Source organism: Suillus subalutaceus (assembly GCF_016647625.1).
Source record: "Suillus subalutaceus strain FC151 chromosome Unknown DFJ58scaffold_107, whole genome shotgun sequence".
Classification (NCBI taxonomy): domain Eukaryota; kingdom Fungi; phylum Basidiomycota; class Agaricomycetes; order Boletales; family Suillaceae; genus Suillus; species Suillus subalutaceus.
The window spans coordinates 70,206-98,044 of NW_024540356.1; the positions used below are offsets into that span (position 1 = coordinate 70,206).

General features: G+C 45.6%; 7 protein-coding genes across 7 annotated transcripts; 3 read left to right on the plus strand and 4 right to left on the minus strand.

Annotated features, from left to right (window-relative positions):
- Positions 1–3,328: 3,328 nt before the first annotated feature.
- Positions 3,329–3,919, minus strand: DFJ58DRAFT_731525 (uncharacterized protein; the record flags this gene model as incomplete). The annotated part of the gene is made up of 4 exons (XM_041386047.1): positions 3,329–3,393; positions 3,442–3,570; positions 3,622–3,718; positions 3,773–3,919. The coding sequence occupies 4 exons, from the start codon at positions 3,917–3,919 to the stop codon at positions 3,329–3,331; spliced, it is 438 nt and encodes a 145-aa protein (XP_041240399.1).
- A 77-nt stretch (positions 3,920–3,996) lies between these two features.
- Positions 3,997–9,752, plus strand: DFJ58DRAFT_717758 (uncharacterized protein; the record flags this gene model as incomplete). The annotated part of the gene is made up of 10 exons (XM_041384398.1): positions 3,997–4,351; positions 4,400–4,476; positions 4,526–4,771; positions 6,043–6,391; positions 6,502–6,503; positions 6,541–6,762; positions 6,805–7,068; positions 7,107–7,391; positions 8,917–9,355; positions 9,559–9,752. The coding sequence occupies 10 exons, from the start codon at positions 3,997–3,999 to the stop codon at positions 9,750–9,752; spliced, it is 2,433 nt and encodes an 810-aa protein (XP_041240400.1).
- A 100-nt stretch (positions 9,753–9,852) lies between these two features.
- Positions 9,853–12,648, plus strand: DFJ58DRAFT_731528 (uncharacterized protein; the record flags this gene model as incomplete). The annotated part of the gene is made up of 7 exons (XM_041386048.1): positions 9,853–10,689; positions 10,752–10,813; positions 10,938–11,695; positions 11,748–11,908; positions 11,970–12,267; positions 12,304–12,513; positions 12,566–12,648. The coding sequence occupies 7 exons, from the start codon at positions 9,853–9,855 to the stop codon at positions 12,646–12,648; spliced, it is 2,409 nt and encodes an 802-aa protein (XP_041240401.1).
- A 1,244-nt stretch (positions 12,649–13,892) lies between these two features.
- Positions 13,893–16,443, plus strand: DFJ58DRAFT_853649 (uncharacterized protein; the record flags this gene model as incomplete). Its single annotated transcript, XM_041393858.1, has 10 exons — positions 13,893–14,226; positions 14,299–14,542; positions 14,655–14,974; positions 15,023–15,174; positions 15,225–15,603; positions 15,651–15,688; positions 15,746–15,860; positions 15,927–16,033; positions 16,136–16,299; positions 16,374–16,443. 10 exons carry the CDS (start codon positions 13,893–13,895, stop codon positions 16,441–16,443), a joined length of 1,923 nt encoding a protein of 640 aa, XP_041240402.1.
- Positions 16,444–21,260: 4,817 nt separating this feature from the next.
- Positions 21,261–21,788, minus strand: DFJ58DRAFT_731531 (uncharacterized protein; the record flags this gene model as incomplete). Its single annotated transcript, XM_041386049.1, has 3 exons — positions 21,261–21,283; positions 21,334–21,509; positions 21,568–21,788. 3 exons carry the CDS (start codon positions 21,786–21,788, stop codon positions 21,261–21,263), a joined length of 420 nt encoding a protein of 139 aa, XP_041240403.1.
- A 3,940-nt stretch (positions 21,789–25,728) lies between these two features.
- On the minus strand, positions 25,729–26,107 carry DFJ58DRAFT_844275 (uncharacterized protein; the record flags this gene model as incomplete). Its single annotated transcript, XM_041393063.1, has 2 exons — positions 25,729–25,772; positions 25,819–26,107. The coding sequence occupies 2 exons, from the start codon at positions 26,105–26,107 to the stop codon at positions 25,729–25,731; spliced, it is 333 nt and encodes a 110-aa protein (XP_041240404.1).
- Positions 26,108–26,264: 157 nt separating this feature from the next.
- DFJ58DRAFT_804213 (uncharacterized protein) lies at positions 26,265–27,773 on the minus strand. The gene is made up of 10 exons (XM_041391011.1): positions 27,488–27,773; positions 27,338–27,424; positions 27,263–27,285; positions 27,171–27,204; positions 27,048–27,117; positions 26,941–26,991; positions 26,821–26,893; positions 26,708–26,765; positions 26,407–26,653; positions 26,265–26,346 (listed from the first exon to the last, which is right to left on the minus strand). The coding sequence occupies exons 1-9, from the start codon at positions 27,523–27,525 to the stop codon at positions 26,452–26,454; spliced, it is 636 nt and encodes a 211-aa protein (XP_041240405.1). The 5' UTR covers positions 27,526–27,773; the 3' UTR covers positions 26,265–26,346; positions 26,407–26,451.
- Positions 27,774–27,839: the final 66 nt, after the last annotated feature.

Consider the following 27,839-nt stretch of genomic DNA (forward strand, 5'->3'; position numbering starts at 1 on the left):
AGGTCGCCGAAACATACCAAAAAAGGAAATTTTCCGTAAAAATTTCATACTACTGAATTCTAGTTAGGTACACCCGCGATTCTGCTTCTTGTGAGACCGTACGTTGAACTGTGATGCAATAATGTTGCGCACTATTACCATACCCGCTGTTTCCCATCTATAGAGAAAGATAACCATATGTTTTACGGTGTTTTGTAGAATAAAAACTTGCCATTCAAAAGCCCATGGTTTCAGAGTGTGATACCGGCCATCTGAGATGCTGAGTGCGGATGTTCCAAGATTGTAGACAAGTTCCTTGATACTGGCAAGCATCCATAAATGTCCCGTCCTTGATTGCTGACTGTAGTGCTGCCGTGGTCCGGTCCTGAACCATGGTTCGAACCGGACTTTTGGTCCGGTTCCCCTGTGGTTCGGTCCACGGTCCAGGTGTCAGCCAGAACCGGACCATAGTACGGTTCTCGGTTCTGGCATTGGGAACGGTTCGACTTTGGTTCGGACGGGTCCCGAACCGTTCCGAACCCCGAACCGATATGACGTTGGCAAAACTCTAGGCGCTATGTATACGACATTCCTAACGATGACATCAATGTTGCCTCGTCCCATCCGCCACCCTCGCCATTGTAATTAACCACCACAACCTCATCTAGAATAGCCTATGGTATTATTCCTTGTTCGACCCAATCCAACTCGTCAAAATCAAAAGCATTTCCCTCAAGCACTTCAACTTCGTTAACATTGTGAACTTCTTCAGTCCTTTTCAACTCCTACCAACAACTTCGATCTTGATCCCATCGGTCAATCATATATCATCCCTCAAATCTCACTTTGGCGATGTAAGCGCTGGATTGTGGTGTATCAAGCATGGATGTGATCGTTATGTATGTTCAACACCATCTGCACCAGCACTCTACTCACTTGCATCGTCCAACAGGACGTTCACGTACTCCCTCAATACCTAGTTTATCAACGCTCAATGCATTACAGACCCATATTCGAAGTTCTCCAATTCCAACTCGACGTTCTGCACTCCCGTTTGTCCCTCTGCTCCACTTATTCCTTCATTTTAGTTATCAATAATCAAACTGTGTCTTTCAACAGGTTCTTTCTTTTCTTCTACTCTACAAACTCCTTCTCGTAGCATGTACAGTTGCATCTCATATTTTCAAATATTCTCTTCCTACAATTTCAAGCACACGGTTTTCTGTTTGGCAGCAGCAGAATCCCGTTTGACCTTGCGCACCAACGACCATTGACGATATTGCGCTATCTTGTGATCATTGAATGGACTCTCCCAAGACTTCTACACAGCATCTTCGCAACTCAGTGAGATTTCAGGTCCAGGATTTGGTAGATGAATTTGAGGGCGTGGATGCAGCAGCGAGACAGGCATGCATCAAAGGGATGCGGTGCATGCCCATTTTCCCAGTCAGTGGGATATTCATTGTGAAACTACACAGGGGGTTTGACAGCGTCTATGGATAGGCACTGTACGTGCATGTGTTTACACACCTTAATGTCTGTGCCCCCAACAAGCTGAAGTACATGCATGACCTATCTTCATTATTTAATCTAACGTTGCTGTAGCCTGCTGATTGACCTGGAGAAGATGAGAAGAGATTGGGTATCACGGGACAACATGTGGTGTCTTATAAATTTCAAGGCCATCAAGGACGTGTTGTCTGGACTAATGAACCAGGTTCAGCACTTACCCTCCCTTGTTGTGTATCAAGTGTGATTCAACTGATCTTGTCCAGGCTCAAGTGGAGTTGCACGTCTGTAACCAATCTCTTACCGGCCAGTCCAGACTGCACACGCTAGACATTCAAGACATTGGGGCATTGATTGCCAGTTGTTCAACCGACCCACATGCTACTTCTCAGCTAATTACGCTCAAAGATGATAAGGGACATTGAACTTCACCACTGTCCTTACACCTTGCCGTATCCTCTTTTCTTCACTTCGACTCTGCCATCGTCAGGAGTGTAGTTCCCATTGTGCGAGGAGAGACAATCGGACTTAGACCAACCAAAACAGGTAGCAGGCCCTGCCACGGATGTGGCCCTCCATGACTTATTTAGCATTGCATCCATCCGATCACGCCATTGCTTACATATGAACCACCAAACTGGAGCCATAATACATTCATCAACTCTGTTCACATCACTTGTGATTGACGAGGACTCAACAAAAAAATTCACTCACTACTAGACATTTTAGGGTTCGGTTCGTGTTTGAACCCAAAAAAAACTGAACCTGACCGCTCCGAACGGTTTGTGAAGGTTCGGTCCAGGGTTTGTCGACTCTGGTAGAACTGGACCCAGGTTCGGTTCTTGGTTCTTGCTTAACCCCCGTTGAACAAGACTGAACCGGACCGCGGCAGCACTAGCTGACTGCCAGTACAGCTTTTTTCAGCTCATCTAGGATGTTTCACCAGGCCATGGAGTGGGCTTCACAAGGGTGCAGAGGTTGAATGGTGAAAATAATGGATTGATCCTTGTTTGAGTACTGCAACTACTGCTACCACTACAGACTCTACATAGACAATGTTCTGTCTAAGTATACTATATGTTAGACATAGTCTAAATCGGTCTACATGGTGAATCACTTTGTCGGTCCATAGTAATCAACCAGTACTTGTTTAGGGAAATCGAACATCAGTTTGAGATTTGTTGTCAGTCTAGGCTGTCTGGTGCCCCCTCCAATCCGGGATCAAGGAGGATCCAAGGCCTCTCGGGGCGCTACTGACAAACATAGGGTGTGTCGTACAGGCTTGTGAGGCGCAGCATTTAGGACCATAGGATGGGTGATTTTGCAGGCATGTGGGGCGCTACCGGTGGACATGCAGTATAGGGAGCAGCCGGGGTCCTTCTGCATCAGCAAACTACAACTTTTCCCACAGAAAGCACAAGACTTGTATTCCCACGACAGCTGATCACAGATTTCACAGTTCCACCAAGAGTCACAGCAAATAGTGCCACAAGGTATACATTCATTACAATCACTCACAGTTCTACATGGCTCACAGGACTTTGCATTTGAAAGTTGAGGCTTGGAGTCTGAGTGCGAATCATACTAGTAGTACTTAAAGTGTATATAGTAAAATACCATTGAAATGCAAACTTGACATTTTATTTCAGACTACTGATGGACTTCAGACAATGCAAAATTTAATTCAAACACTAAGACAACAACATGAACATAAAACATTGTGTGAACTGGAAGGGATGGGAGCATAATGCTAATACTAGTAGTATGTACATGAGGCAAATACTATCATAATAACATATACACAAACTTGAAGTGACTCTTGACCGTTTGTGACAAACAGTCAGTCAAGCTGGATAGTGACAACGTGGCCATTTGGGACCTCTATCGTAGCAGATGATGAATTTTCTGTACTCGATAAGGACAATCGTTCTATCTCATAGGTCATAAACTTACCGGGATGCTGATGGTCATCTTCACATTGTGAAGCAGATAAAGGACAATGAGACCAGCCATTCTGTTTGAAGGCAAGTCTCATGCACCCCAGGCCCATGTCTGCATCGTCTAGTGTCTTCTCTGCAACATCTACTCGAAATCTGAGCAAACTCACCAATACTTCACTTTCCCATACTAAACAATCTGCAAGTGCCTTCTGTGCCCAAAATACTTCACGCTTGGCTTGTGCAAGGTCCATAACAAGTTTCGCTTCAGAATTGGTTTGATCCGGTATTGACTGGTGAAATTTTAGGCACCTTCAATAAAACAAGAAATGAATGATTGACTTTACCAAGTAACCAATAGCTTCAAGGAGTTCATAAAGGTCCGTCCCACGTGTCCCTGGTTTTGTGTCATCACAGGGCTGATGATGTGGATTGAGAATGTCATCCGCTAGACCTGATGCCCTTGTTGATAATGCACGCAGATTAATGGTCATTGTATATTGAGAGTATAGTTTCAGGAAATGCTGATATCAGCCTGTGTTATTGATGTGTCTCTTACCAGCTCAGACTTATGTCTCATTCAAGCTGCCCCTCATGCGGTAAAGCCTTTAAAGATCATACTTCCATTGCTCATCATATGAGCCAGCCTCGGTCTGGATGGAATACATGGTTAGAAGATGTCATCAACTTTATTACGCCCAGTGAAGATCATAACATGGACTCAGCAGATGACGAGAACATCGATGTTTCTTATGATCCTGGACTTGGAGGCGAGGAAATTTTTCATTATTTTGGAGAGGATGATATCACTGAGGGAACTGGAGGTCATGAAGTGCATGGTGAAGTAATTGATTACTTTCCAGAGCCTCCTCTGGCCTATGAGGATGGCTACACATTTTTGGGGCTGTTTGATGCAGATGAAAACAGTGTGTGTTGTAAAATGAACCTTTACTATCGGTTTAGCAGTTGACAAGATTGGCAAGTTACAGCATGGCTGTTACGTTCGGGCCTGAGCATGGGGAACATCGACTCTTTTCTATCACTTGAAATGGTCAGTCTGTATACTTTGCTTTCACTGCTAACGATTCACTTCTTTTTAGATCAAGGATTTACCCTTGTCATTCTGCTCTGCCAGAGAATTACGTGGTCGAGCTGAGATGCTGCCCAGCGGTCCATGCTGGAAGTCTCAAGTAATACCTACATCACATCCTACAAAGTCGCCAGTAATTCTGTACTGGCGTGACCCTATCGAATGTATCACCAGCATTTTCAATCACCCGCTATTTCACCATCATATGGACCTCACACCTTGCAAGGTTTACTCTACTGCAAAGAGGCTGTGTCGTGTATACAGTATTCCATGGTCACTTGCGTTTCCACCATCACTTGCGTCGATGCGCAACAACATTGTCAAATCACATTATTTAGACACAATTCTTGCTGGTATGTTTTCGTGGCATATAGAGCTATGCATGGCTGGTATAATGTCTCAAATCTGCCAGCAGGAAAAATCATGATGTTGCAATTTGTAGCTGAAATTTCGCTTTTCTGTACATAGTGCCTTCAAATGATTTTTGTAGCACAATCTGACTTCATATATCAATGAAGATTACCTTTGCTGATATCTAACATGTGTCATTAGTAAAGATCGTAGCATTCCTGGTGTGCCAGTTCAATGCTGGTGAAGGGCTATGTAAAACTTGACAATCAACGAGTTATCAAATCTAAGTATGTTATGCATGACAGATATTAGCTAAATGAGGCGTGTGTTACAAACTGGTGTGTCGCGTACTAACAAAAAACCTTCCTACAAAATGCCTGGTATTGCTCGCTCTGTGGCAAAGAAGAAACAGATGGCTCGTGCTGAGCAAGATAAGGCCTATGCAGAGGCAATGAAGGTATACCATGATGAGCAGAAGAAGCCTGAAAGTGAGAGGAAGAGCAGAAAGGCCATTTGCAGAGATGTTGCGGAGAAGTGGAAAGCAAAGAGGAAAGTGGTTACTGTCAGTGCTGATACACTTCGGCGCAGGCTTGAGGGAGGACAGAAACGAGGAACGTCAAGCCATATACAAAGAAGAAATAAGGCTGTGGGAGGAGGAGAGAGATTGTGCCAAGCTCGAGAAACGTCGGCCAAGGTGGAAAAGACTGAAACAGGGCAAATTAGAGTCGCCGATACCCAAACTGACTCTCGATGACACTGAAGAAGAAGATGAACATGGTGTGAATGAAGACGAGGACATTGACGGCAATGATTCTGATGGTGGGAGTGAGGTTTGATCGGCTTATCGCGATAATTAATCATGTACAATGAGTTCTTATCATTAAGTAATACCTTTTTTGGGACCGACGCAAGTGACGGTGGAGTGTTGATAAAGGCCAGATTTTTGATTCATTCACCGCTCTACACATGCTCTGATGCTCTCAAGATTTTATTATATGCAGTAGTACATGTGTTAAAAACCATTGGTCAATCACGATTTTTTTACAAATGTGCTGTTGTATTGTGCGGTGCGTTCGAAGTTTCGCCGATGCAAGTGACGGGGGAATACTGTATGCTGGATGGATGTCAGGAAACGACGCATGGAACATGCAGGTGAGTAGATGTTGAATATTGAAGTCTGGCACTCATCATGTATTCTTGCAGTCGGCGATACCCAAGAACACAACCCTCCTTGGCACCATTCTCTCTTCTGACAAGACAAATCTCACTGCATTAACAGGGGATCATGTAGCTCATCCCCTCCTAATTAGCCTTGCCAACATTCATATGAATGTACACCTAAAATCATCAACCAACTCTTTCATTCTCGCTGCCCTGTTACCAGTCCCCAGGTTTATTCACAAGAAAAAGCAGATGAAGGGCATATTGGAGGATCACCTCATACACCAGTGCCTTAAGATTGTTCTTGAACCACTCAAGCAAGCCACTCAACATGGTATCATGCTGTCTGATCCTATCGGACACAGTCAGTATTGCTTCACTGCTCTCATGAGCTATATCACTGACACCCCCGAGGCCATGATGCTGGCCATTGTTGGTGGAAAAACATCACCGGTGACGATGGCAATGTATAAGCAGTTCGGGGATGCATTCTGTCATGAACCCCGGACAAAGTCAACGACTCTTGCACAACTTGCTGTTGTGCGCTTATGCACTGATCCCAATGATCTTGAGGTGTTTTTCCGCGAGGCACAGAAGTTCCAACTGAATGGTGTCGACAAACTGTTCTGGTGGGACTACATACTAGCAGACCCCTCCCGTTTTCTTACACTGGAATCACTCCACCATCTTCATAAAGAATTCTTTGACCATGATGCCCAATGGCTCATTAATGCTGTTGGAGATTCTGAAATAGACTTTTGATTCTCAGTGTTACAGCCTATCACTGGTTATCAACACTTTTATGATGGAATCTCCAAGCTAAAACAAGTCACTGGTTGCTGTGAATGGGAAATTCAACATTATATCATCGCTGTCAGTGCGGATGCAGCACCTGTTGGTGTCATCACTGCTGTACGAGCGCTCATGGAGTTCCGGTATCTCATACAGTCACCACATGTTGATGAAGACGATCTTGAGTGCATCTCAGGTGCACTAACTGAGTTCCATGCAAACAAAGATGCAATCATTGCTGCCGGGCTCGTCGGGGGAAGGGCAATAGAACTATTGACAACTTTTAGATCCCCAAGCTGGAGCTAATGCAAAGTATCATTTCCAGTATTTGGAACTCTGGCGTTATAGGACAGTGGTCTGCCGACATCACTGAACACGCCCACATTATGGAGATAAAAGACCCTGCCAGATTGACCAATTACAACAATTATAACACACAAATTTATCGACACCTTGACTGTGCTGAAAAATGTCATCATTTTGAGCTCGCCACTAGCCTTCTAGATCATGGGCAGAGGGTTGAGGAAGAGAGGTTGGACTTGGATGCTGAAGATAGTGACGTTGACGCTGATGTTGACACACAAGATATTCCTATCAATCAAACCTGCTGTGAAAAACACAACCTGACTAGGCACTTGTTAAGGTACTCAGCCAGTATATGTCTAAGCTCTGCCTATGCTGCTATACTTGCAACAAAGATGCAAGAACGTTCGACCCAAGGGAAAAGCTACTAAGGACAACTCAAGATCGAAAGACCCGAAAGAGCGCTAAAGCGTGGGAATAGCGCATCGCAAGATAGAGCGCTAATGCGCGGGAAAGAGCGGAAGTCAAGAAAGCGGACACTGAGTCAAAGGAGGGTAATGGATAGCGAGTGAGATCAAAGGTATTGATTGCAAGAGTAAGGGAAAGTCAAATAGGGGCCATAGAGCGCAACTAAAGGGTGACTACTTCTAAGTAAAACCTAATGGTAAGGAAATACAGTTGAAGGGAAGTAGTGTCGAAGTAGTCACCATAGGCTTCTTATACTAGTTAACTATACCATCTCGGACTCGGAAGGGATAGGATATACATGTAATAAGACTGTAGCACTTTTTACAAACTCGAGGCAAGGCAAATTACATACCAATGAGGTAGGATGGACAATGGATGGATTCTGACATTTCGGGTGGATCCTAGAGTGGGAGAACAGCGTGCTGGATAAGCGCTGAGCGCGGAGGAGGGAACAAGCACTAGATAGAGCGGACAAGCACTAGATAGAGCGGACAAGCACTAGATAGAGCGGACAAGCACTAGATAGAGCGGACAAGCACTAGATAGAGCGGACAAGCACTAGATAGAGCGGACAAGCACTAGATAGAGCGGACAAGCACTAGATAGAGCGGACAAGCCTAGATAGAGCGGACAAGCACTAGATAGAGCGGACAAGCACTAGATAGAGCGGACAAGCACTAGATAGAGCGGACAAGCACTAGATAGAGCGGACAAGCACTAGATAGAGCGGACAAGCACTAGATAGAGCGGACAAGCACTAGATAGAGCGGACAAGCACTAGATAGAGCGGACAAGCACTAGATAGAGCGGACAAGCACTAGATAGAGCGGACAAGCACTAGATAGAGCGGACAAGCACTAGATAGAGCGGACAAGCACTAGATAGAGCGGACAAGCACTAGATAGAGCGGACAAGCACTAGATAGAGCGGACAAGCACTAGTAGAGCGGACAAGCACTAGATAGAGCGGACAAGCACTAGATAGAGCGGACAAGCACTAGATAGAGCGGACAAGCACTAATGCACCTAAAACACATTGCTGGTAGTTCCAACAGCGCTATAAGCGTGGGAATAGCGTTGGATAAGTCGCGGGGAGCATGAATAGCGCTGCGGGAATGTGCACGCATAGTGCGGGAAAGTGCGGAATAGTGTTGGACAAGGGTTATGGCTGAGACAAGTGAAGACTGCTGATAGGGGAGTAGTGAATAATATGAGGAATAACTTTGGTCCACCTATTGAAGGCTTATGCAGGTATACATGCCTAGCGCCAATATGATTGTCACACCGCCAACCACGCCAAACTACAAATTATTCTGCGATCACTAAGGCACTCCAGCAGCGCAAAGTGGGTTCTGTGCCTGTTCCACTTTGCTCCTTTGTCAAGAAATGTACTGCCTTTCATCTTGGATATGAGCCCTCCATTCGGAGCATCACTGTTGATGAAGTCACTATCAGATTTAGCTTACCAGATCTACGACTGGCCATAGCTGATTTCCTTCAATGCGAGGCAACTTATGGACGCCAGCACGTTCATGCAATAGGTGGCCCTAGAAGGGCAGGACCTACTGCTGTCCTCCCATTCAACAGAGTTCAAGTCTGGTTCAAGATTCAGCTGCAAGAGATGGACTTCCACGAGACTCACATCATCAAACCAGCTCAGACGCTAAATTGTGCGCCACCAAATAACCCATGGATTCTAGGTCATTATGATACAGTCATTATCGAGATCAGTGTGGGCTACTCGTGGCCTAGTAGTCGTCTTTCAGGTGCTTTTTGTCTTGCATTATGATAAATTTATGCTCACTAACTGTTACAGGTCATACAATCACACAGATCAGACTCATCATGCGACCCATCAGCAAGAGTGGTGTGCAATGGTCCTGGAAGGATTGGTTCCTCACGTATGTCCAACATTTTGATCTTTCAAATGATTGCGATCCAGCTACATGGCTTCACATACTGAAGTGAGCAAAGCGCTCCAATGGAAACTGGATGGGTGACATTATCCTGGTATCTCAATTGAGGGCTCCTGTCCAACTCATCCCTCGCTTTGGTGCTACTGCTGACAAGCGTCTCACAACATACAACAGCTTGGAGCATGCCGCAGAGTTTTGGCTGAATGAATTTTGGGATAGAAGCACTTTCTTTGCGCTATCAGTCTGAGATTTGATGCAAGATAAGGCCATTTTTGTAGGGTATCAAATAGATCATCAAAGACATTATTTTTGTACCTGTATCCACGCATCCATACTAGTGCTCCCTCATGCCACTTGGCAAACATTTCTGTTCAGTGGGCCTCGGGATGAAGCTGGCATCTTTGATGTCAGCTCCAGAGGTTCATGACATAACAACAATCGATAAACTGACCAGCTTGGAACTTATTCGCTTGATCTTGCAGAAATCTCCACCTGCCAACAGCGATGAGCTCACCCATTTATTATCGTTGATTTTTAAGTCCTGTGCAACTGAAGTTCCCAAAGCAAAGGATCTTAAAGTTCTATTGAAGAAAATCCACCTGGATACCAGGATTGAAGCATTTCAGCACATTCAAAATGAAGCAACCCTCGTACCGCTCTATGACATACATGCATGCCGTTGGAATTGGCCACTCCCAGATTCACATCTAGACAAACTTCCTGGGCAAAAAAGTAAGTGGGCAGGAGAGAAGAGTAGTACGGACCAGGAAGAGATGGAAGGAGAAAATAGTGGTACCACGAATGAGAGGTTGGGAGATTGGGTTTTCATCAATGAAACTAGCACACCCACTGCCTCCGAGTCACAGGCTGAGAGTGTTGGCCAACCTGAAGATGATGAAATATCAATAAATGCCAGCTCCACCAGTGGTGACAGAACCCCAGTGCTCCATGAGATCATCCATGATCCTACAAAACCATGGACAACCGAACAGATTTTTGTGTCCTTCTATAACATCCTTGCCTTTGCCCTCCTGCAGCAACCTGCACTCGCTCAGAGGCATAACTTATCTCGTGTCTGGAGTGCATCAAACTCCTCACGCCCAATACACGGCAATGAAATCGCGCGCAAACCAGACCTCACCTTACTTGATGATATCGAGGCTAGATGGGACACAATCAAGGCCGTATGTGAGCTGACTTTGAGTGCCTACTTACCTTCACATCCCCTCACCAAAACTCTTGACAGCAAGGCTTACCTGCTACTCAAGCACCAACTGTGGAGACGCTTCACACTGTTGGTCTCCATTTGTAATGGGTATCGTGAGCTTCATGTCCACCTATATGACTACTCAGGTGGTGTTGTCAGCCCTTGCATGCATATTGATTGAGAGCTGGACAAGTACTTACAAATATTTTCATCCATTGTCTTCAGCAATCTCGAGTGTATCGGGTTTGACCCCACGATCAGTATCTTGAAGCATACACTTCACCACACACTTCGATCTCCTGATTTCCGCCCTGCCAAACCCTCACCTTCTCTACAGCAGACTCCCAAAGTGATCCCAGATGCGCAGATCATGGAGAACGACTCAGAGACCAATGCCATAGAGGATGTGGTGCCCGAACTTGCAGCCAATATCCCTCCAAACACAGTCGACTCGGAGACCAATGCCATAGAGGATGCGGTGCCCAAACCTGCAGCCAATATCCCTCCAAACATGGTTCCCCTCATAGAAGAAATCCCTCGTGATCCTCTCTGTGGGCCCCTCCCAGAGCCAATAGGAAAAATACGAGTCAATCAGAATACATACAATATCCTGGATCTAATATTCTCTACCCAAGGCCTTGTTGGTTGTGGCACAGCGTGCTATCTGGTCAGAAAGGACGAGGAAGAGTATATCGTGAAGGATCACTGGGTTCTCGGGGGTAAATCAGAGGTCCTGAACGAGATTTGTATGATGGAGAAGATGGATGGGATCCATGGTGTTCCTCACCTTGTCAAATATTGGCTGGTGGAGATGGAACCTGGTGAGGTTGACGAAATGGTGAAGTATCGTCAAAAGGTCCCACACAGCATACAGGGCACCTCCTGTACACATGTTCGCCTGGTCCTGAAACCCCGCGTGCGACCCTTATATCAATTCTGTTCACATGCGGAGTTCTTAACCCCGATACGGGATATCATGAAGAGTAAGTGATTTCAATCGTATTTACCTAACTGTTGCACTCACAAGATTTTCAGTTCAGAAACAAGCAGTGGAGCAGAACCAGGTTCTTCATCATGATTGCAGTTTGAATAATGCAATGATCGAGGATGATGGTAGTGGCTCCCATGGGATGTTAATAGATTGGGAGTTTGCTGTAGAGATTATACAAGGCAATCAGTATGGTGTTGGGGGCACAGTTAGTGTTTTGATATCTTTCTAGGATATGGATATAAATAAATATTATCTTACAACCTCAGGGCACAATACCTTTCATGTTGCGGTCCCTTCTCTTCCAGCTTTATCTCAACATGCTGGATCCATCTGATGAGTGCTTGGGTACACAAGCCTCAGGATCAAAACCATACCCAGCCCCCATGATCACGCATGTTTACAACGACAATCTTGAGTCGATGTTTTACATTTTCATCTGGGTTTGTATTGAATTCAGGGGCCCTCTCAGCATGAAGCGTGTTCTCCCTGTTACTCTCCCACAGTATTCAATGCAGTGCATCAAATGGATAACACGAGAATGGTCTGCATCCACGTACCAAAAGTGTGGGGACAGCAAAACTTGATTTTTTCATCAATCAGACCACTACACTATGGAACTCGCCAAACAGTTTGACCCATACTTCAAATCTCTTCTTCCACTCGCATTAGAGTGGTATGAACTCATTAAAGAACCTAAATGGTTGCTCTTCAACAATGTAATTGATCTGCTGGATAGACACATTACTACACTTCTGAAGGAGGACTCCCCTGAGCTCTTAGTCTCGAAATGGGTAATTCTCTCAGCAGCAGGTTCGTTTACTAGTATCACTAGTGATGAGGAAAGTACATATGTCACCTGTAGATGAAACACGACAGAAGCGAGTGGTTGATCATCGGTGGACGATGGAAATCATACCCAAGCTGAAGAGGAACAAAACTGGGTAGAGTTTGATCATACATACTTTACACATTTAGTATGAGTCACATGATATCCCCATTCTGTACTTGTGAAATAAAGCGCGTGCATCATTACTACCTCGCTGAAGATGAGGAATCATGAGTGGGTCTATACTGAAAAATATAAGATAAGTCGCCTGCAGTAGTCCTCGAACGCAAGTAGAAGTCGGCCCAAGAGGATCTTTACTGAGTCTTTTCCTCGAGTAAATGCGAGGGGATGCGCTGAATGAGTCAGCAAGGGAATCTGCGCAAAGCGCGGGTGCGAGACGCCTTGTAAATGCGAAACGCGCGTTAACGCGACGAAAGGCGAAAGCACGACGTAGGCGGAACCGCGAGGCGGAACAAGCGCGCTATAGGCGCGCTATAGGGGGCAGTGAAGAGGCGGAAGTAGCGCGAAGGTCTTTCAAGATTTTCTCAAGAGAGCTTGTTGCAAAAGAATAGAGAGTCGCGCAGTGGTTGTGTTGCAAATGAATAGAAATTGATTCACAGTATACACTGATGCAGGATGATGGGATGTAGTGAGTAAGTAAGTAAGTGAAAAATCTATCAGAGTCCCCATGTCTAAGGTAAATGTTCCCAGGCACTGAGCCGAAGCGGAAGCGAAGCGAAAAAGAGTTGTTGTGTTGTAGAATAAGGAAATATGTGTAAACAGACGAGGTATATAGCTAAAGTCAGTTGAAAAGATAAAGGGAGACGCACCAGCGGATCATAGAGGGACAGGACAGGACGTGCGGAGGACAGGCGACTTGGAAAAGCGAACGCGAAGGTAAAGCGCGAAAGCGCGTGCAAAGGCGCCGTAGTAACGCAAAAGGCGCTATAGAGGCGCGCTATAGGCGCCAGAATGCGCGAATGCGCGGATTAGGCGGAAGCGTCGCGCGTTTAGCGCGTTTAAGTCGCCTTGTCGTATATAGCGCGCGTTAGTGGAGACGAAGTGGAAATACGGCCTTTGTGAGGCTACTCGCAATGGAGTCTCTACATCGCCTCAACATGTTCAAGCTCCCACTCTCTACCTGCAGACAGTGTTCGACTCATATTTCTGAAAGGTGTCATATTCAGCTTCACAAGATCCTCTCACATTGCCTGCAGGCACTGGAGACATTCAAAATGTATTTGCGATTTTCCGATTATGAGTCATGGTTGAACATTTCCGAGCCTTAAAAGATAGTGCGTATCTCCCAGTGATTTACTTGTGCTGATTGTATTACTATTTCTACTCTCAGTGTGCTCTAGTCATGCCTCCTTGCACTAGCCAGAAGAAAACAAAGTGTAAAGCTGTGGATTCTGATGGTCAAGCAACTTCTGCAAAGAAGTCGCATGCTGGGGCTGAGGCATCTGTAGTGTTGCAGCAGTCAATTTCTGCAGACAAACCATCAGCTCGACGTTCTGGACATCCTGGTGCAGGAAAAGGAGGTAGGGCAGAGCAACTGGAAAAAATTAGTGCTCTCTTAGATGCCCCGGCATGGACTACTCAGCCCAAGGGCTCCACCTCCCTTGACTTGGATGTATCTACCAATCCACTTGCACCCAAACTGCCTCACAAAGGTCGTGGAAGTCGCCCAAAGGCAGGTCTGTTTATATTGGTTTTATATAGTAATGTTGAATATGGACAGAAACCCCCTCCGTCATATACCGCCTCAGAAACAGTGGTGGATCCTGTAACTTCTAAAACAGGGAGGAAGAAAGGTACTAGTAAAGTGAAGAATAACGCTCTCACTCCTACCACTGACTCGGATGTATTGACTACTATCAATCCTGCTTTTTCTCATCACCATCCTGGTGGCCAGTTTGGCTTTGTGCAGTCAATCATCCCTCCTGGCACAGAGCCTGACTTGCAAGCACTCAATAACTCATTTGTAGCAGCTGCCATGAAACAACATGCTCTGTCAGCTTCCCTGGATCTCATCAGGCATCTTCTACCTATTACCACCTCCAGAAATAACAATTTGACACAACTAGCACCTTCAAAATCCACGTCGATTCAATCTAACGCTCAGTTTCTACAAGAACCTGGACCCTGCTCTATTGTCAGCTGAAGATGTACATTCAGGAGCAGGAGATACTGGATCTGAAAGTTCAGAGGCATCTGCTGATGACAACAATGACAATGGAGGTCATGCTGATGATGATGAAGAGGAGGAGGAGGAGGAAGAAGAAGAAGAAGACGAAGAAGAAGAAGAAGAAGAGAAGAAGAAAGAAGAAGAAGAAGCAGAAGAAGAGGAAGAGGAAGAAGAAGAAGAAGAAGAAGGCGATGTTGATGTCGAAGATCAGGAGGTCAGATGGGGAGCTGCGCATGGGCACCTTACTGCGCATCCTGGTAAGTAATTCGCTTGTCACAATTTTGATCACACTGAGCATGAGACAGGGTTCTCAAAGGAAGTTGAGCCCTCACAACCTTGGGTCACCACTGCTCTTCCAAGTGACTTCGAGTTTCAACACTCACGTGATGAGGATGAAAACATGGCCGAGAAGAATTTAGTAGCTGACACGTCCAGCGATGAGGATACTATGATCCAGGTATATATTATTTGTTTCTATGGAGTCTACTGACCTTCCCTTCGTTGAAGCCCGCAGAGCATAATCCTGATGATGTTCTACGGCTTCACCATAAGCGAAATGGACATCCCCACCTGCCTGATCCTGCAGTCCTCGATCTTTTGCGTCAGGCTGAGACCAAACCTTCCGATTCAAAGTCAAGTGATTCGAATACCAAAGCTCATAAGGTATCAGCCAAGATAACAGGTGAAGGGCCTAAGGCTACACAGCTGGGTTGGTATAGTCCCCATTGGAAGAGGTTCCTTGAAGAAATGAAGGGAGAGTGCCATGTCCAGCATGCAATAGAGAATCCATTCCCGACCTTCATTGATGGCTTGTCAGGAACCGTCCCTAAGATCCTCACAGCTTTGCTTGTACAATGGCTTGAAAGCGGTCAACAAGTTGAAGGCAGTAAGTATTTCTCTTCCCTTGAAACAACTTACTCACATGTCCATCAGATATTTGGCCTGATCACAAGTCTGACATGGCCAAGCTTGTGTGTCTGTGTTTTTAGTCACATGCCTGTATCTGATGTACTTTTTATTTATTTCAGCTGTTTGAAGATCTATCAACATGGCGCTCAGACCTCAAGAAAACCACTATTTGTATCACACCCTCTATGTATGACCTTATCCCACCATCTCATGTTCCCCCCAAGAATGTGCTACGTGGGTCGAAGAATGCGCTGCAAAATTACTGGAATTGTCTCTTTTTTTGCGCAACGGTGTAGATAGTCTTGGGAAAACTCGAAACATTGCTCATCCCACACTCCGCGAAGCCAGCACTTCGTTCTTTTACACTGGGTCTTATTGTGTTGCTTGCAGGAGACCCGAGATTTTCTGTGAGCAACTTCCGCTGGAGTGCTTAGCATTGGTTTGCACTGCGGTATTTATTTTGGTGCTTGTACTTACTTGACAACATGCTGACACCATGTTTTTTCTAGTTTAATTGTGTCTTTGACGGCTTAGTCAAGAACAGTAATGGAAAGGTATACCCAAAGTTTTCTGCCAAGGAGTACAAATCAATCTATACCAGGATGGTCGGGCTACTCAACAATATCCTTCAGGATCCTTATCACGGACCAAAGTTGGTAGAACAGCTTCATTTGTGGGCTGTGTCCGGATGGCAAGATTTTTATTTTTTTTGGAGTTTTTCAATACTAATCATTTTTTTCCATACAGGGCAGAGTTCTTCAAGGTCGATGGCAATAATGTTTTGAAGCATCATCATCTACAAGTCGTGCTTGATTGAGTTCTTAGGATCTTGACGCTGCATACAATGAGTTCATTTTACTACAAGTCAAACATCATTTACTTTTAGGATACTGTGCATTCATGTTTACCGCTGTGTTGTTTAATTGAATACATATTGTGATCGTCCTTATTTGTACATGCAAAGACAGTTGGGCAATCAATATGTCATTGGTGAATCCTGTACAAGAGCCTTCAATTTGGGTGTCTGTGAATTTGTGTACAAAAATTCACAAGGAGATGTAGTACTGTGGTGAACTGTCCAGTAGGGACCAAGCTGTGGAGCTTGCATGCTGTACAGCTCTGTATAGAGCCTGGGAGTTCACTGATGTGGTTCAGAGGGGCCCTGGAAGAGAACCAAGAACCAGACCATTGGTTCAGTTCTACAAAATCACTGAACCCAGAACCAGACCACAGAGAACTGTTTGCTGTGGTCCGGTCTGAACCTGAACTGAACCCAAAAATTTTCAGTATAGCGACTGGCCTTGTGTAGGTGAAGCCCAAGCCAGAGTGTCCAGCAGCACATACTTCAGTCATTTTGCCACATAGAACACTGGCCCTGGATGTGCCAAAAGGCTGTAGAATCATGGCCAGCCAGTCACCAGCCGGAGTATGTAGAATCCAGCTGGCCGGAGCATGTGGAATCAGTGTGGATATATGCACATTAGTATTACTATGAAAAAAGTAGCTAGCCTTATGGCTACAGGATGTAGAATCCAGCTGGCTGGAGTATGTAGAATTAGTGTTGATGTAGATAGATATATAATTACTAGGATTACTATGATTGAAATAGTGGCTAGCCTTATACCTACAAGATGTAGAATCAAGGCTGGCCGGTCACTGGTTTCAGAATTGAATACTGGTCAGATGACATCTACAACATGTAGAATCAGGGCTGGCCAGTGTGACAATCATATTGGCACTAGGCATGTATACCTGCATAAGCCTTGATTAGGTGGACCAAAGTTATCCCTCATATTATTCACTACTCCCCTATCAGCAGTCTGTACTTGTCTCAGCCATAACCCTTGTCTGACACTAGTCCACACTTTCCCGCACTTTCCTGCACTATGTGCGCGCATTCCCGCAGTGCTATCCATGTTCCCACGACTTATCCTGCGCTATTCCCACGCTTATAGCGCTATCAGAACTACCAGCAATGTGTCTATAGGTGTATCAGCGCTTGTCCGCTCTATCTAGCGCTTGTTCCTGCGCTTAGTGCTTATCCAGCATGCTGTTCTAGCGCTCTAGGATCCCTTTGGAATGTCAGAAACCATTCACTGTCCATCCTACCTCATTGGTATGTAATTCACTTTGCCTTGAGTTTGTAACAAGTGCTACAGTCTTATTACATGTATATCCTATCCCTTTCAAGTCTGAGATGGTATAGTTTACTAGTATAAGAAGCCTATGGTGATTAATTTGACACTACTTCCCTTCAACTGTATTTCCTTCCCCTTAGGTTTTACTTAGAAGTAGTCACCCTTTAGTTGTGCTCTATGGCCCCTATTTGACTTTCCTTACCCTTGCAATCAATACCTTTGATCTCACTCGCTATCCTTTGACTCAGTCCGCTTTTTTGACTTCCGCTCTTTCCCACACATTAGCACTCTGTCTTGCGATGTGCTATTCCCGCGCTCTAGCGCTCTTTTGGGTCTTTCAATCTTGAGTTGTCCTTAGTAGCTATTCCCTCAGGTCTGTCATATACCATATATCCAGGTACAGATCCAAAGATCCAAATCTCAGATCCGATCCAGATCTGTTGGACACATCTGTTGTCCGGTCCACAGATCCGATCTGATCCTCATTTCATTTCCTGTTCATATAACTCTAACTATCGTTCATCTCCTTTCAGTATTCCTGTACACCGGTAATCTGGTTATCCTTTACTTCCGCTGTTCTTACTGATCCACTTTAACTTATACTTCATTCCTGGTTCATGATTTGTGATCCGTCCGACTTACCAATACACTTTGTTTATACTTTGCTTATTGATCATTCTGTTAGTTATCCGTAGTATATAAACCCTTGTACATGCACTGTAGAAGATCAGTTCGAATATCATCTTAGATTGCACTCATCCCATCCGGACTCTAAGTCCCTCCGTTCATCCTCCGTTGTCCGTCCAGACTTGAGCCCTATACTCTTGTCTAATCTGAGACTTAGGATTGATTCTGATAGTCTATATATCCGCCTCTGTCTTCAGACAGTCTTTATCTGTTAGTTTCTAGTTTGGATCCAATCCAGATTAGCCGTTACTCTATATGTCCGATATCCGGAAGCCTTAACGGATCTGTTACGATACCTATCCGTCCTGCTAGACGCGATATCTTAGTACTCTGAAATAAGGGGCAATCCTCGGGAAAGGGGCACAGCGCATGAGCTGAGGCCAAAGCCCTTTGTATCCGATACCTCTTGAGTACGGTCTTAACAGTATATTCAAACTCATACCTTTCCGAGTATACTTACACCTATCATGCCTTCTACTAAGACACGAACAACACTACACGCAGTCGGACTTACATCCCTCTGTCATGACCCGACACCCATAGTCAACACCTTCACCAGTTTCTCTCAGCAACGCATTAGTAACCGTGGACCCACTCAAACCATATCTGAACTCCTTAATTGTTGACACCCGGAAACTCCTACACGCACTCCTGCCGGAGGACCTCTGGACGACGAAGATCCTGATAATGGTGATGATGACAATTTTCCCGGTGGAAACCTGCCGGATGACTTCGGTGGTGAACCGGACAATGATCCGGATGATGACGGCAATGAAGATGACAGCCTAAACCCACAGGACCGCATTATGCTCCGACTCTCAGAAGCCATTGATAACCTTGCTCGCAATAATCATCATGTACCCGCATACGAAGATTCCAAAGTCAAGGTCCGAGAACCAGATACCTTTGATGGATCCGAGCCACAGAAGCTCCATGCATTCTTCGTCCAGTGTGAGCTGAACTTCCAAAGCAAGCCAAAAGCTTTCCGTACCAGATGGGCTAAAGTCAACTTTGCCCAATCCTACCTTAAGGGTATGGCCCTCGAATGGTTTGAACCGGATCTCCTGTCCGACGATTCGGATGATCGTCTGGACTGGGTAAATGACTATTCCGCATTCATGCTTGAACTCCAAACCAATTTTGGACCTCATGACCCATCCGGTGATGCAGAAATGCAACTCGAGTAGCTCCACATGCGTGACGGACAGCACATTAACAAGTATATTGTGGAATTCCAGCATCTCGCTTCGCAAGTCCACAGTTGGGGTGACGGAGCTTTATGACGCCAATTCTACAATGGACTTCTGGCTCGCATCAAGGATGAAATCAATCACTGACACGCACGAAACCTGTTTCGTACATGATCACGGACACATAACATACTCTCGTACAACCTAATACTGCCAATAAAGGCAGTTCTAATTTCTTATGGCTTTATTACAATTTACTATAATTTTCTTGAAGGTTTTTCATAGCTACATGAATTAATCATTCATATTACGTACTTAGCACAGTCAACAAACTGTGTTAAAAACCCTTATCCTTTCATTAGTAAGCACATTCCCGCACCTTTTGGGATTTTCTTGTACATTTTCCCACCTAATGAGCCATATTTGTGTTAACATCTTAACATCTCAACATCTGCGCAGTCATCATCTGAGCAGTGTCAATCTTCTTACATAATCTACATTTTGTTTAATGATTAGTCATAGTTTCTGGACAGTTCCGAATAGCGGTAACCTCTAAGTGAACATTTGGACACTGAGTCATAGTGAGTCACATGGAGTCATTATGAGTCACTATTCCATATTTAGTAGTTGCATAGCCACCTGTAGAGTAGTATATAAAGGGACATAGTTTCCCTCTTTGAATAATAAGATCCCTTTTTAGAGAGTTTGCGTATCTCTCAGAAAGTTTCTCACCCCTTAATATCTGTGTGAATACTGAGTGAATATTAGTTTATTCCCTCCACTCTTTTGTCACTGTTTCCCACGACATTCTGACTACCTGAGGCCACCTCTAAAGTCACATTAAATACTCTAGCTAGTGCACGGTTACTAGTCGTCTAGTGTAGTTTCACTGCAATTCTCTTTACGACACAGGAAATCAATTCTGTGGGGGAGAAATCCACGTTACTTTAATGATTGAGGATGATAAATAGGACTTATACTTTAGTCAACAATATTAAGAGCTTGGCCACTTAAGACTACATCAAGAAGGTTGTATTCTAGTCTGGATCTGCGTCATTACTCATTGTGAGATCCTGAGCAGCAGAAAGGTCAGTTTCGAAGCCACGTATTTGATTGATTCAACTGTATCCGACTCCTAGTTTGATCTCCCCTGATTGTGAGAATAAGGAGTATCCCAGAGATATCGCTCTGACTCACCACAGATCGCTGTAATTCACGTAACTTTCCGTAATCTGCGTACTGTCGCATCATTATCCCTGAAGAACCCTAAAGTACTGCATCAAGCCAGTTAACTGGGCATTGTTCCTGAGATTCCCAAATATCCTCACCCCTTTTTTAGTCATTGGTAAATTTGTTCAAGGAGAACGCAATCTATATTTGCACCCCCACGAACAACCACATTATCAACCGTTGGTATTGTCTGAACGTTGACCGTGGAGGATAAGTGAAATTTGGTGTTTTATTGCCTTTCACATCCTAGTAAGACAGCGGGCCACACACGGTGGGTCTGACAGAAAAACATCAGGGGTGCGAATTGTAATAGCAATTGCAGGATGAAGGGGAGAACTGCCTATGCAGCCATATTGGAGTAAGGAGCATTGATGAAAGGCAAGGCATGATTAAAAGTGTGGATACTGCGCATCTAGGCTACATGAGATATACAAAATGCTGAGCTCAGAAACTTTGACTCACCGAAAATATCAATCACCTTGATTGAGAATGAACTATCAATGGCGGGGGAAGGTGCTGTTGTTTGATGATCACGGTGATGGTAGTGAAGAAGCGCATCTGTAAGGTCATTGTATTGGGTAGACCAGTCAGCAAGTTGCTGGGCTACACGACCACTGCGATCACGTAAGTCAAGACATCTGCAATACATCGGATTGAAGTGAGGATAATGAGAAAATGATATGAAGAGAGATGAACGAACCTTGAGCTTTCAGTTGTGATTTCCTCCAGTTCCGCATACAATGATACCTCTTCTCCCCATGACTAAATGAAAAACCTTCTTCCCCAGGAGGAGGAAACATGGTGTCAACATCCATGGTGTAGGAGGCAGGGCCATGTCCATCTGGTGGGGTAGAGGTGTTCGCAACAGACTGCTGGTTTTCAGCACTCAACAACTGCTCGCGTTCCCTCAGAGACATCTCTAGAGCATGATGTTAGTACAGAATCAGTAGTGTAGTGAGTCCTACTTTTGAGAAGTGATGCTCGGAGTGCATGGGCCTCTTGTTGACGTTTTTGAATGGCGCCCGCATATTGCTTTTGAGGTTTGGTTCCCCCAACATACACAGTACACTTTCTTGAAATGCCACCCACAGAATGACGTGTTGTGCGCCCCGTCATCTATAGGACTGGCTGTCGGTGTCGTTGTCGTCATGAAACTGCGAGTCAGTGTGGTGGAAGAGGTGAGAAGTACAAATTCCCACATACCTCCTTGGTGTAATCAAGGTGAGTATGTATGAGCAGGCATTAGTGCATAGAGAAGGTGCCCAATGAGAGCGTGTGTAAAGAAATAGAAATAATACGGTAGAATAAAGGAAGAATAATTATGAGGATATGAGCTCACTGTTGTTGACGACAAGCAGACAGGTGGCGGCATTGTGCCCATTATGGGAGGCGGCGAAGTTGCCAAAATGGGTGATGAAGTAACCAGCACCCACGGGTGTGCACCGCGGGTGTGCACCGGCAGTGCTCCCTACGAAAAGAATACAAGTAAATAGCTTATAAGTGGCCTATAGCACCGCTGGTGTGCACCAGCAGTGCTCCATACAAATGAGTTTATGCTTTATTCAGTGTTACTAAGATTACCATAAGGCCAGTTTACTAACCAGGTAATGTGGGAAACATAGGTGCAGCTCACCTAAGGGAGGATATTAATAGTACCCTTCATCCCACCTCTGTGCTGCCTGCCACCCACCAGCTGTCAGGAATGCTATTCTGTGCCCGCCTGCCACTGGAGGTGATGTCAATGGCATCCTCGATTTAGACGCCGCTCGAACCATGCATGAGCTGCTCAAATACCCTGCCCGCCTGTCGTTACATCCATTCCTCATCTTCCCCACACATATCTTCTTTCCTGGCTTACCTTGTTCACATTGCCCAGGACAGAGACGGTGTGCAGCTGAGGTAGTATAATATTATCTTTGAGAAGGCTGGTACACCGGAGAAAGGTGGTGAGATCAAGAAATGGCATGGTGGCAAGCTGATGGTGTTGCTGCATGGCAGCAAAGAGGGACATGATGCCCATGGCCCATGCATTGAGATGCAGTGCCTGGCGGCGGCGGCGGGTGGAGGCGTGATGTGACTGGTGGGAGAGATGTGACTGGCAGGAGAGATGTGACTGGCAGGAGAGATGTGACTGGCAGGAGAGATGTGACTGGCAGGAGAGATGTGACTGGCAGGAGAGATGTGACTGGCAGGAGAGATGTGACTGGCAGGAGAGATGTGACTGGCAGGAGAGATGTGACTGGCAGGAGAGATGTGACTGGCAGGAGAGATGTGACTGGCAGGAGAGATGTGACTGGCGGGTGTGTAATGGTCAGCCATGCTCGGGGGACGCCGGTGTCTTCAATCTTTGTCAGAGCATCACCACCTGTACCAAGACCCAAGACCTAAAGTCTCTTTACTATTTAGACTTGTACCAAGACCAGCCATTTCAGAGACGCCCTCGTCGCGGGAAGATGGGTACCACGGATAAAAACTACCTCATTCACCAATGGTGAATCATTTCTTTTCCTCCTCGCCAATGCAGGACTCCCCTTGTGGACGTCATTGCGACACGACACAAATATGTAAGTTTTCCCAATTTTTGGATATCCGTCTCATGATGCTGATATTGTTTTGTAGTGCACCGCTAATGGAGAAAGGGATAGGCTGGCGCAGCCACCACGTCCTCCTCGCCAGTAAGCCCACGCTGGTGTCTCAACTTGAAGCAGCAGCATGCTACCAGCAGGGACATCCAGTGTAATTGGCGGAGCCACCCCAGTAACGTTGCAGACCGGAAGTACCAGTGCAGCTACTAGTAACCGACCCCCTTCCCCATTAGATGTTGAACATGTTCCAGTCATCAGATGCCTTGCAGTTCCCATGTCTTTCACGCACCGGACAAACGAGTTTGTCTGCTTCTAGCTCCCGCTAGGCTTTCTGCCCTTTCCAAACTTTTACGTTATAGTGGATATCACCACATGTACCAAGTATTTGATGACGCATGCAATTTGATGTTTGCTCCCAATAGACGACTGACATCGCGGTATGGTACGCAGCATTCAGATCATAGAGAAAAAATATTCTCGTTAGGTTTCAAACCTGCACCATCAGGAAAGAACAGACTTGGAATCTGTTAACAACTTGGTCATGAGGTCTTATGGTTGATGTTTGAAGACCTCTCCATGAACTCATGCTCGAGGTGCAATCATAGAGAAAAACTATTGCCAGCAGGTTTTGAACCTGCACCATCAGGGAGGAACAGATTTCGAATCTGTTAACAACTTGGCCATGATTCTTATTGTTGACATTCGATGATCTCTCCATGAGCTCATGCACGAGGTGCGATCATGGAGAAAAACATTGTTGGCGGGTTTCAAACCTGCACGAATAGATCTCGAACCTGTTAACCACTTGGCTAAGAATAGCTAAGATAAATCGATGAATTCAAGTAAACATGCCAAACGGGTAAGGTCTGTCTGACAATGTGGCTGGTTGTGCAGGCGAGAATGACAGTAGCACATTGTAGTGTCGTGAACTGCAAATCAGTCTCACTGTCATATACCATATATCCGGTTACAGATCCGATGATCCGGATCTCAGATCCGATCCAGATCCGATGAACATATCCGTCGTCCGGTCCACAGATCCGCTTTGATTCTTATTTCATTTCCTGTTCATATAACTCTAACTATCGTTCATCTCCTTTCGGTATTCCTGTACACTGGTATACCGGTTATCCTTTACTTCCGCTTTGCTTACTGATCCGCTACACTTACGAATCCGCTTTTACTTGTACTTCATTCCCGGTTCATGATTCGTGATCCATCCGACTTACCAATACGCTCCACTTAGACTTTGCTTATACTTTCGTTCATAGCCTCGCACCTTTGCTTATTGATCATTCCGTTAGCCATCCGTAGTATATAAACCTTTGTATATGCGCTGTAGTAGATCAGTTTGAATATCATCTTAGATTGCATTCATTCCGTCTGGACTCTAAGTCCCTCCGTTATCCGTCCGGACTTGAGTACGCTACTCTTGTCTACTCCGAGACTTAGGATAGATTCCTATAGTCTACATATCCGCCTCTGTCTTCGGACAGTCCTCACCCGTTAGTTTCTAGTCCGGATCCGATCCGGATTAGCCGTTACTCTATATGTTCGATATCCGGAAGTCTTAACGGATCCATTGCAATACTTATCCGTTGCGATACAAGACTTATCCGTTACAATACTTATCCGTCTCACTAGACGCGATACTTTAGCTCTCTGAAATAAGGGGCAAGACTCGGGAAAGGGGCACAGCGCACGAGCTGAGGCCGAAGCCCTTCGGATCCGATACTACTTGAGTACGGTCTTAACACTCACAATGATTAGCTCGTGCAAACACGGGAAGAATCTGATGTTAGCGGTGGTCTTCGATGAGACTGCATGTAACAGTAGTGTCCTGTCATCGCTTGATGATAGGCCGTACAGCCCGTATCAATGACAGCTTGTATGCATAATCTCGTGCATATATGGGCCAGTCCACATGTAGGGCTGCACATCCGTGTGGTGGCGATGGTTGCGCGTGACGCCTGTAGATGGAATCAACTTATAGCGGTCAGAAGAAGTCGTGTAGTAATCGAGTGCACTGAGAGGGTAGTTGCCAGTCAATGATGCCAGCAAGAATGAAAAACTGCTTCTCCCTCAGGATGAATGTACGATATTACCGCAGCCATCAAGTCAATGATGGCGAAGCACATTGCAAGTGACCACCGCGCTACTCCTGAAACACTAACTTGCATGTGAGACACCACGTATCTACAGCAAGCCCAACATGTGGATTCAGGGATAGTATTAATATTCTGTAGGAAATGCAACTTAGTGTCTACTCACCTTAGTGCACGCAAGTAACCCCTCCCTCGTCGACGCTCCTGCTGACTGAGACATCGAAAAAGATTCAATGGCAGCCATCACTGGCACTTACAAAGTAGCGTCCCAAGCGCCAACTCAAAAGGAAAATGCCTCATAGACTCGAACTGACGGTTAAGGGTCATGAGAAATTGGTGAATGAGGTAGTTTTCATCCGTGGTACCCGTCTCCTCGTTGCTTTCTCCCACGACAACAGTAGGATCTGGACTTGCAGATTCCCGAAAGAGGTGGGCAGCGAAGCAGTTGAAATGTAGCTCGAATCCGTGTAACCGAAGTTTTGAAGAAGCGCACGCACGTGAGTCACATTCAAATTCATCCATGCACTTCTCGCCATTCATAGACATTGCTAATGAGTGGGTGCACAAGTATTGTGCGTGCAGCACGAGTGATCGGGTGCGAAGTGCAAATGCATATCATTGCAAGGATTGTGCTGAGCGTGGCTATAAGCGTCAGTAAATGAAATGTCTTAGATCTTGTTCAATGCGATGTCACGAATATAGAGGCAAAACTTGATTCAACGCGATACATTGTACAATTCGTAGCCAACACACGAGATACGGGCGACATTCCACAAGACCAGCGACTGAGTGACCCGGCATGTCAGGGTTCCAAATGAAGTTGCTACCAAATTCAAGTTACTAACCTCAGACAACAGATGTTTCAGTGCGCCAATTCCAAAGTTCCTTCCTCACGCCTTGGTGATCTTGTAATGTCCAGTGTTTGCATCCCGCGTGAGGTTCCAGGTGGTGGTCTCAGAAAGTTTGGCGAGATCCATCTCCCACAACATAGGGGTCTGAATTTCACCTCTCAAGATTTCGGTCTCTTGATAATCTGAGGTAATGTAGGCACGCAGTTTGGGAGTGAACTGTGCGGTAACGTTGCTGTCGTCTCTGTGTGCTGCACTGTGAGCTCCCTGGGAGAGAAATAGGGGGACGACGGCGGACCCAACTTCGTTGAAGTACAGCATCGGTGTAGGCAACAACTGTCCAGGGCTCATGAAGCCTGGAGGCGAAATTCACTGAGGTTAACTAACAGGAAAAAATGGCGGGTCACAAACCTATTGCCAAGTCCTCCTTCACCCCAGCGTCATTGGTAGCTTTCACGTAACCGGCGGTTCCTTCCACAGGACCCTACACGGGTTGTTGTTAAGACAAAGATAGATGGAAACCAAACTTACAGAGAACTTGAAAACGTTACCGGTCTTGGTCAGGATGGTTTGTTGGCCGACCTGCATGAATGCTTGCATTGGTGCTAGGAATCGCAGAGTAGATGAGAACCTCTCACGTTTAACTGTACAGCGGTCGCAGCGCCAACGATATTCCCATTTTCGACCTGTGGTTTGGTGAAAGCAAGCCTATAAGTTGGATCAGCAAAGTTGGTGAGCACAATTTGCATCCTGAGTCTTACTGGCTTGTGTAGGTCGCTTTCATCTGATACGGGCCTGGGACGAAGGTCATGTGTAAGTTGACTTCCACGCAGTAAGATGTGAGTACACCCACCCTCGTCTCCGAATGTGCTGACCCTAAAATATTGTAAGGTTCGAATTAATCGCAGGCGAAATCGAGGGTGCTCACCTCCAGACTACGGGGGAGTGGTCGCCCACGCCAGGCACCGGGCCATTGAAAGTGAGCAGAAGATCCGACTGCTTTCCGAGGTCATTTCTGGGAGACGACGGGGTAAAAAGGTAATGATGACGGCGCGATATCGCTGCAAAAGGCACTCACGACTGAAAAATCAAGTTTCTGACAAAGACGGTCGACATTGTTCGAGACTGTACAACACAAAGTGCGGTAGATAATGTGCGTGGAGTGTAAAGTTTCGAGTCCTGCAGTTAGTAGCCCAGCAAGCCTTTCTTTTATAGGCCCGTGGCGCATCGAGGCCTGGGAGAGATCTCTAGAAAATGCACCTACCCCATAGCAGGTCGCGTGTCGCATTAGCAAACATTCCTCGTATGCGAAATTGCTTCTCGGATTCCAGGAATGTTTGCGTAAATTCTTTTGCGATGGAAGCAATCTCCAGTCGTGCTGCCAGATTAGCAAACATTCCTGAATTTACTCAACATCATGATTCCTTCCG